Source organism: Oryx dammah, unplaced genomic scaffold, assembly GCF_014754425.2.
Source record: "Oryx dammah isolate SB20612 unplaced genomic scaffold, SCBI_Odam_1.1 HiC_scaffold_675, whole genome shotgun sequence".
Lineage (NCBI taxonomy): Eukaryota > Metazoa > Chordata > Mammalia > Artiodactyla > Bovidae > Oryx > Oryx dammah.
Window position 1 is genome coordinate 1 of NW_024070827.1, and position 9,767 is coordinate 9,767.

The 9,767-nt window shown below is 37.9% G+C and overlaps 1 protein-coding gene across 1 annotated transcript; it reads right to left on the reverse strand.

The window, feature by feature from the left end:
- Positions 1–6: 6 nt before the first annotated feature.
- On the reverse strand, positions 7–9,673 carry LOC120859356 (multidrug resistance-associated protein 4-like; the record flags this gene model as incomplete). Its single annotated transcript, XM_040235497.1, has 3 exons — positions 9,517–9,673; positions 480–652; positions 7–34 (listed from the first exon to the last, which is right to left on the reverse strand). Coding segments are annotated over exons 1-3 (267 nt in total), but the record flags the coding sequence as incomplete, so codon positions are not given.
- Between the last annotated feature and the right edge of the window lie 94 nt (positions 9,674–9,767).

A 9,767-nucleotide genomic window follows, 5' to 3' on the forward strand; every position in this document is an offset into this window, starting at 1 on the left:
CTCACGAATTTTTTTTTGTATTAACTCATCAGTTCTAGAAACAAAGAAGTGGATTTAGTTCAGTAAAGACAGGAAAAGCAGAGTTAAGACTTAAAAATATCCTATGGTATTTTTACAATGTTTTTAAAAGTCAATACTTTAACATATAGTCTTCTTCCTAAAAAAAAAAAACTAAGTAAAAATTCCACTTAGAAATTTACTATTTTTCATAAAATGATGGAAAATTAGTCTTCCCTCCAAATTGCTTGAAACTATCAGGAGCTGGATTTAGGAATTCAGCTCTCTTATGGTGCCTCATAACAACATTGACACCATAGAACATGTCTTGGTTTTATCCTTTGTTTTCTGGAATTAATATTATCAACAGATATCCATGAGGCCAAGCGAGCACTTAGAAACATTTAGAAGATTCACTAAATGTTTTCCATTTACCACATTTACAAGTCAGATTCAAGATTTCCTGGGGCTCAGCTCCATACCTTGGATCCACGTATGATGTGGCTTTGTCTATAATCAATACCTGATTCTTCCTGAGAAGAGCCCTGGCAAGGCACACCAATTGTTTCTGACCAACACTCAAGTTCAGTCCAGATTCTGCTAATTCAGTATTCATTTTAGCAGGAAGACTTTCGATGGATTCTTTAAGTTGTACCTGTGGATACAGAAAGAATGACATTTTTCTAAGCAAACTGCTACTGAAGTAGATAAGCCTCTTAGATACTAGAGCTTTGACATCCTCAGGACTTCTTATGTATCTTACATGTACAGCCAGATGATGGGGAGAGCTCCTTCCAGTGAATGTTCACTTAGAGAGATGGTGGAGTCAAGTCAGGACAGAAGGATCTCAGTGTCACCCATTCCCATCACAGGACATCCACCAGAAACCCCACCTAGGGGTTAGTTAAGGAAGTCTCTCAAAAAGTGAAGCGATTTCTCCTAACGTGATTTAAACAGAAATTTTAAAAGGATCTTTATGGTTGAGTCAAGTTTCCCAAAGTACATTTTGCATAGGAGTTCGTACAGTAGAGAAAAACTTTCAAAAATTTTACAGAAGATCTGGTTCTCTGAAGATATAGTCTTATTGGCCCTTTACTATTTTCTAAAGTTTAATATATGCAAGTTTCAAACAATGGCAAACTGCCCTTATACATTAGTAATCCTGGAGCCCATTCTGATGATGGTTCTTTCCCAAGTTTAATCCTATAAACACTGGAGCAATCAAATTCATTTTCTTCAGTGTTATAAATGCATTGTAGTGAATGAAAACACATGAAAAATAAAATACAACATCTTATTTCTCCCAGCATATGGATATAGGTTGCTGTTGTCCAGTCACTGAGTCGTGTCCAACCCTTTGCAACTGCTTGGACAGCAGCACACCAGGGTTCCTTGCCCTTCACTATTTCTTGGAGTTTGCTGAAACCCATGTCCATTACGTCAGTGATGCCATCCAACCATCTTGTCCTCTTTTGTACCCTTCTCAACCTGTCTTCCATCTTTTCCAGCATCAGGGGATTTTCCACTGAGTCGTCTCTTCACATCAGGTGGCCAAAGTACTGGAGCTTCAGCTTCATCATCAGTCCTTCCAAGGAAAATTCAGGGTTGATTTCCTTTAGTATTGACTTTCTTTATCTGCTTGTGGTCCAAGGGACTCACAACTATTTTCTCCAGAACCGCAGTTTAAAAGCATCAGTTCTTCAGTGCTCAGCCTTATTTATGGTCCAACTTTCACACTGGTACAGGACTACTGGGAAAACCATAGGTTTGACTACATGGACTTTGTTGGCAAGTGATGTCTCTGCTTTTTAATATTCTGTCTAGGTTTGTTATAACTCCTTTTCCCATGAGCAAGCATCTTTAAATTTCATGGCTGCAGTCACCATCTGCAGTGATTTTGGAAATAAAGTCTGTTATTGTTTCCACTATGTCCCCATATATTGCAATGAAGTGATGAGATAGGATGCCATGATCTTAGTTTCTTGAATGTTGAACTTTAATCCAGCTTTTTCACACTCCTCTTTCAATTTTGTCAAGAAGATCTTTAGTTCTTCTTCACTTTCTACCATTAGGGTCGTATCAGGTGCATATCTGACATCATTGATATTTCTCTCAGCAATCTTGATGCCAGCTTCATCCAGCCCATCATTTCGCATGATGTACTTTGCATATAAGTCAAATAAGCAAGGTGACAGTATATAGCCTTGATGTACTCCTTTCCCAATTTGGAACCAGTCCAAATTGTTGCTTTGGAACCAGCCATTCCCTGTCTGGTTCTAACTGTTGCTTCTTGACCTGAATACAGGTTTCGCAGGAGGCAAGTAAGGTGGTCTGGTATTCCTATCTCTTTAAGAATTTTCCACAGTTTGTTGTGATCCACACAGTCAAAGGCTATAGTGTAGTCAATGAAAAAGACATTTTTCTGGAATTCTCTTGCTTTTTCGATGATCCAATGGATGTTGGCAATTTGATTTCCAGTTTCTCTGGCTTTTCTAAATCCAGGTTGCACATTTGAAAGTTCTTGGTTCATACACAGTTGAAGCTTAGCGTGAAGAATTTTGAGCATTACCTTGCTAGCATGGGAAATGAGTGCAATTGTGTGGTAATTTGAACATTTCTTGGCACTGCCCTTCTATGGGTATGGAATGAAGACTGACCTTACCAGTCCTGTGGCCACTGCTGAGTCTTCCAAATTTGCTGGCATATTGAGTGCAGCACTTGAACAGCATCATCTTTTAGGATTTAAAATCAGTTCAGTTCAGTCGCTCTGTCGTGTCCAACTCTTTGCAACTCCATGGACTGCAGTATAGCAGGCCTCCCTGTCCATCACCAACTCCCAGAGTCTACTCAAACTCATGTTCATTGAGTCAGTGAGGCCATCCAACCATCTCATCCTTTGTTGACCCCTTCTCCTCCTGCCTTCTGTCTTTCCCAGCATCAGGCTTTTTTCAAATGAGTCAGTTCTTTGCATCAGGTGGCCAAAGTACTGGAGTTTCAGCTTCAAGATCAGTACTTCCAAGAATATTCAGGACTGATTTCCTTTAGGATGGATTGGATGGATCTCCTTGCAATCCAAGGGACTCATAAGAGTCTTCTCCAAAATCACAGTTCAAAAGCATCAATACTTCAGTGCTCAGCTTTCTTTATAGTACAACTCTCACATTCATATATGACTATTGGAAAAACCGTAGTATTGACTAGGTGGACTGTTGTTGGCAAAGTAATGTTTCTGCTTTTTAATATGCTAAGTTGGTCATAACTTTCCTTCCAAGGAGTAAGCATCTTTTAATTTCATGGCTGCAGTCACCATCTGCAGTGATTTTGAAGCCCCCCAAAATAAAGTCTGCCACTGTTTCCACTGTTTCCCCATCTATTTGCCATGAAGTAATGGGACCGGATGTCATGATCTTCGTTTTCTGAATGTTGAGCTTTAAGCCAACTTTTTTGCTCTCCTCTTTCACTTTCATCAAGAGGCTCTTTAGTTCTTCTTCACTTTCTGCCACAATGGTGCTGCCACCTGCATATCTGAATTTAATGACATTTATCCTAGAAATCTTGATTCCAGCTTGTGCTTCCTCCAGCCCAGTATTTCTCATGATGTACTCTGCATATAAGTTAAATAACCAGGGTGACAATATGCAGCCTTGACGTACTCCTTTTCCTATTTGGAACCAGTCTGTTGTTCCATGTCCAGTTCTAACTGTTGCTTCCTGACCTGCATACAGATTTCTCAAAAGGCATGTCAGGTGGTCTGGTATACACATCTCTTTCAGAATTTTCCACAGTTTATTGTGATCCACACAGTAAAAGGCATTGGCAGAGTCATAAAGTAGAAATAGAGGTTTTTCTGGAACTCTCTTGCTTTTCTGATGATCCAGCAGATGTTGGCCATTTCATGTCTGGTTCTTCTGCTTTTTGTAAAACCAGCTTGAACATCTAGAAGTTTATGGTTCAAATATTGTTGAAGCCTTGCTTGGAGAATTATGAGCATTACATTACTGTTGTATGAGATGAGTACAATTGTGCAGAGTTTGAGCATTCTTTGGCATGGCCTTTCTTTGAGACTGAAATGAAAACTGACATTTTCCAGTCCTATGGACACTGCTGAGTTTTCCAAATTTGCTGGCATACCCACTGCAGCACTTTCACAGAATCATCTTTTACAATTTGAAATAGCTCAACTGGAATTCCATCACCTCCATTAGCTTTGTTCATAGTGATGCTTCCTAAGGCCCACTTGACTTCATATTCCAGGATGTCTGGCTCTAGGTGTGTGATCACACCATTCTGATTATCTGGGTTATGAAGATTTTTTTATACAGTTCTTCTGTGTATTCTTGCCACCTCTTCTTAATATCTTTTGCTTCTGTTAGGTCTATACCATTTCTGTCCTTTATCAAGCCCATCTTTGCATGAAATGTTCCCTTTGTATCTCTAATTTTCTTGAAGAGATCTCTAGTCTTTCACATTCTATTGTTTTCCTCTATTTCTTTGCATTGATCACTGAGAAAGGCTTTCGTTTTTTATTTTATTATTTTTTTGGAGGTTAATTACGTTACAATATTGTATTGGGTTTGCCATACATCAATATGAATCTGCCACAGGTATACATGTGTTCCCCATCCTGAACCCCCCTCCCTCCCCCCTCCCCGTACCATCCCTCTGGGTCGTCTCAGTGCAATTGTATAAAGGATATATTCTTATATAAGTAACTGGCTCCAAAACATCATATCACATTTTAAACAAAGGAAAGCACTGAAAAAGTTATAATTTAAGGAAAATAAAACAAATAACTACTATTCAAAACTATACATCTCAGTATCGAATACTTCAGATTGATTTTGAGCTTGGGAAAATAATAGAATACAGCAAAACTGAAGAATAATACACTGGCCTCTAAGGCAGCCTGCCTCCAGCATCTCTGTGTGCACTCTGTGTAGTGGGTGCTGACGCCCCTCACAGGAGGGGAACACAGAGGTCAGGTGGTTTCCACATTTGGTGGGAATTTCTTACTTTTCAAATAGAAAATCTGGTGTGGGTCAGAAGGAGACACTGAAATGCAAACAACAGATGGGGAAGAGATTTTACTAGAGCAGGGCCAGCAGTAAAGGAAGTTCACCTAATACAAAGTGCAGGGAAATGGACACGTGGCCTGTTGCCACCACAGGGACTGAACCACGTGGTTCCTGATGCACCGGCTGCTGACACCCAGGTTTCTGTATCTTTGTTTCCTGTGTGATGAGACACACTTGTGTCCTAACAGAGGCACTATCAATGTCAGACATTTAACTGTATGATTTCTTCCCAGTTTGACAAGACATTTTTGTTATTGTTTAGTTGCTAAGTCATAGACCTTATAGATTGTAGCCCACCAGGTTCCTCTGTCCATGGGATTTCCCAGGCAAGAATATTGGGGTGGGTTACCATTTCCTCCTCCAGGGAATCTTCCCAACTCAGGGACCAACCCCACTTCTCTTCCATTGCAGGCAGACTCTTTATCACTGAGCAACTGTGGAAGCCCCCATACTTTACTCTTAATTCCAAATCCCAGTATCTAAGGTGTTTTGTTTTTGCTTTTAAACAGAAGCAACACATCAATGATTCATTTCCAGAGTTTTACCTACTATGATCTTTTAACCTCTGAGTGATAAAGTGCTTCATCTTCAGGCACTACTCATGTTATATTTTTGGAGCTGCCTTTGCTTTTTAGCACCCCAATAGCACCAATTTCTGATGAACTTTTATCAGTTTACAGTAACTTGGCAAATTTCAGTACATGAAAAATGTATTTTCAGCATATTTAGAAAAATAACCAAAATGAGACCGGCAGCATCCATAGGACTGTCTTCCTTCTGAATGTCCATTACTGCCAATGAAGAGGAGGAAACAGAACTAGAGGACCTTAAAAAAAATTTAAGCCATCATTTCCATTTAATTGAAGTTCATAAAGAGGAAAACATAGTGGTTCCCTCCTACTCATTCTCAGGTTAACTCTGTGAGTTTGGGTTCACATATCCAGTTAGGCATCATTTACAAATTAATAACTAGGGTTTCTGGTTCGCTTAAAACCTGACTTCATTGATTTAGTGATACTTCTTGATGAGGGTGAAGGAGGAGAGTGAAAAAAACTGGCTTAAAACTCAACATTAAGAAAACTAAGATCACGGCATCCAGTCCCATCATTTCATGGCAAATAGAAGGGGAAAAGGTAGAAGCAGGGGCATATTTCTTCTTCTTGGGCTCTAAAATCAGTGCAGATGGTGACTGTAGCCTTGAAATTAGAAGATGGTTGCTTCTTGGCAGGAAAGCTATGGCAAAACTAGACAGTGTGTTAAAAAGCAAAGATATCACTTTGTTGACAAAGGTCCATATAATCAAACCTGTGGTCTTTCCAGTAGTCATGTACAGATGCAAGAGCTGGGCAATAACACAGTGCAAAAGAGTCAATGCTTTTGAACTGTGGTACTGGAGAACAGTATTGAGAGTCCCTTGGAAAACAAGGAGATCAAACTAGTCAATATTAAAGGAAATCAACCCTGAATATTCTCTGGAAAGACTGATGCTGAAGCTCCAATATTTTGGCCACCTGATGCAAACAGTTGACTCATTGGAAAAGACCCTGATGCTGGGAAACACTGAAGGCAGGAGGAGAAGAGGGGGAGAGAGGATAAGATGGCTGGGTGGCATCTTCTATCAATGGACATGAACTTGGACAATCTCCAGGAGATGGTGAGGGACAGGGAAGCCTGGCATGCTGTAGTTCATGGGGTCACAAAGAGTCAGAGGTGACTTAGCAACTGAACAACAATAACTTAGAGTGATAAATCACCCCTTTATCCAGATCCTCTAGGAATTATTTCTTTATCACATTTGTATGTTTTTCAATGAATGATTTGGTAAGTTTTCTTTTAAAATAGTCATAAGGAATCAATTCCTAGAGAAACATAATGATGGGATGATTTCTCTAAGTGATATCACCAAAGGTAACAGGGTTAATTCCAGAAGCAATACATGGAAACCACACACTTGACTTTGTGAAATAAACTCACATTTATTTCTTTTTATAGAAAGTTCCAAATGTAGTTTAAATAGAAGTAGATCTTAGTATTTTTATAATTTAGATTGCCTATAAAAATAGGCAAAGTATATAAAAATACTTCAGTATTTTTATAATTTAGATTGCCTCTCTGTCCATGGAACAATATGTTCTAAAATTCTAGAGTAAGGCTACTTGAGAATCTGTGTAAAAAGATCTCAATCTGGGAAACAAATATAAAAATAATTTACCAGTACTTCCAGTTATTTTTTTTTAAGATGTGTCCCAATTTCACCATTAAATTTGTCCTATGAATTCAAGAGTAGTGGATCATCCTATCGTTCTTTGTGTTTAATGGTTAAATGCTCTACACACCTCTTCTCTTGGAGAATTTTACTGTAAAAGACTCACAAACTTAAATGAAATCAGAGGCGCACTGTTTTTTCAGGAGGAGAAGGTGAAGCAATCGACTCAACCTAAGAAAACAAAATCCATGTGCTTCTGAAAAGCAGGGTGGGTATATAAAGACTCAGTCATGACATCCTTCAGAAACCAGAATTACTGACTGGAAATGGTCATATCTCCAAATCTGCCTGCTCATAGTCAAGGTTCCTCTGTATATTACAGATTTCAGAGTTTCCCTAGAAGGGAGACACTAAATGATAAATACACCAGTTCAAACCAATGTGAACAATCAATCTCTCAAATCTGTGTAACAACAACAACAAAAGATTTAAAAAATACGCCACACTTCTCTGAAATGAAAAGATCAATCAAACATTTAGTAGTTATTTAGGTAGAGCATTTTCCCTGAGTTTTCCTCTAAGAGTCTTATAGTATCTGGTCTTACATTTAGGTTTTCAATCCATTTTGAGTTTAGTTTTGTATGTATCAGGGAGTGTTCTAATTTTATTCTTTTACACACAGCTGTCCAGTTTTCCCAGCACCACGTACTGAAGAGACCGCCTTTGCTCCATTGTATATTCCTGCCTCCTGTGTCACAGATTAGTTGACCATGGGTGTGTGAGTTCACCTCCGGGCTCTCCAGCCTGCTCCACTGATCTGTATTTGTTTTTGTGCCAGTGCCATACCAGCTTGATTACTCTAGCTCTGTACTGAACTGGCGAAAAAGTTCATTTTTTTTTTCATAAAACCTTATGTAACAAACTTTTTTTGCCAACTCAATAATATATTCTGAAGTCAGGGAACCTAGTTTCTCCAGCTTCGGTTTTCTTTCTTAAGACTGCTTTGGTTACTTGGGGTCTTTTGTGTTTCCATTAAAACTGTAAGATTTTTGGCTCTAATTCTATGCAAAACACCATTGGTAATTTGCCAGAGATTGTACTGAATCTGTAGATTCTTTGGGTAGTATAGTCATTTTCACAATATTGTTTCTTCCAATCCAAGAACATGGTATATCCCTCCATCTGGTCTGCATCATCTTTGATCTCTTTTGTCAGTATCTTGTAGTTTTATGAGTACAGGTCTTTTGTCTCCTTAGGTAGGTTTATTCCTAGGTATTTTACTCTTTTTGTTGCAATGGTAAATGGGATTGTTTTCTCAACTCCTCTTTCTGATCTTTCATCATTAATTTATAGGAATGCTCATTCTTACTTTTTAAAAGCAAAAGACTATGTATGGCAGAATCACTACAATATTGTAAAGTAATTAGCCTTCAATTAAATACATTTAAAAAAAGAAGTCTAGGGGTTCTGCCATCCGTAGAACTGATTTGTAAAAGGAGTGCAAATACACAAAATAGTTAAAAAATAAAATACAAACTGACAGCAACTTAATAGTCATTTTTTTTTTCATGCAAGGGTGCAGAAACTCAAAGAAGCAGAGCAAGGGACGTGACATAAATAACAGAAAATTCTTTCGAAATGAACCTATCCATATAAAAGCTGAGCAGATGTTCCAGGGTTCTGTTATCTGCATTAATGCTACAGCATTAAAATGACAAAATTGCCAATAAATAATCATCATTAATTCTGACCATATAATTTACCTTTATAAACACTTTCCTATGAAACTTCTACATTTTATTAGTATGATCTTGTTTATATCTTTTAGTTAATAAGGAAAAACTACTATTGTCTCCACTCAGGAGATGTTTCCTAAGACCAAAGGAATAAAATGAATATTGGAGTGTAATGGAGTAGTCAAGTGACTAGGTCACTAGTAGAATTTGATCCCACAGTTTTAACATCTAATTGAGTACTCTGCTAAGGACAAGATAATGTGTCTATTTGTTCAGGGTTCTAGGAAAATAGCTAAAATGAAAACATGTCACATTATATTGTTGCTTTTCACCATCATCAATACACACATTTTTAAGCGTACCCATGTTATCAGTGTTTTCTTAGGAGGTTGTAGAAGTCAGTGAAATTGATACACTCCCCTTAATTATCTGCAATGCTCTAAATGTAAGCACACATATACTGATGCTAACAAGTTAATTACAGTTACTATTAATAAATTACCTCTTCTAAGGCATTCCAGAGTTCGTCATCCGTATGCTCATTAAAGGGATCCAGATTTTCCCTCATTGTTCCAGTGAATAAAACAGGTTCCTAAATATGCCAAAACAGTGAGTGTTATTACCTTAACCTCTTTTTATTTTATTCTAATGTGTACAGACTGTCAAAATTAAAATATAAAGACATCTAAATTCATTAATTATTAATAATGAAGTTGCAAATGTATGTTTACAAAACAGTATCTCTAAAATAAT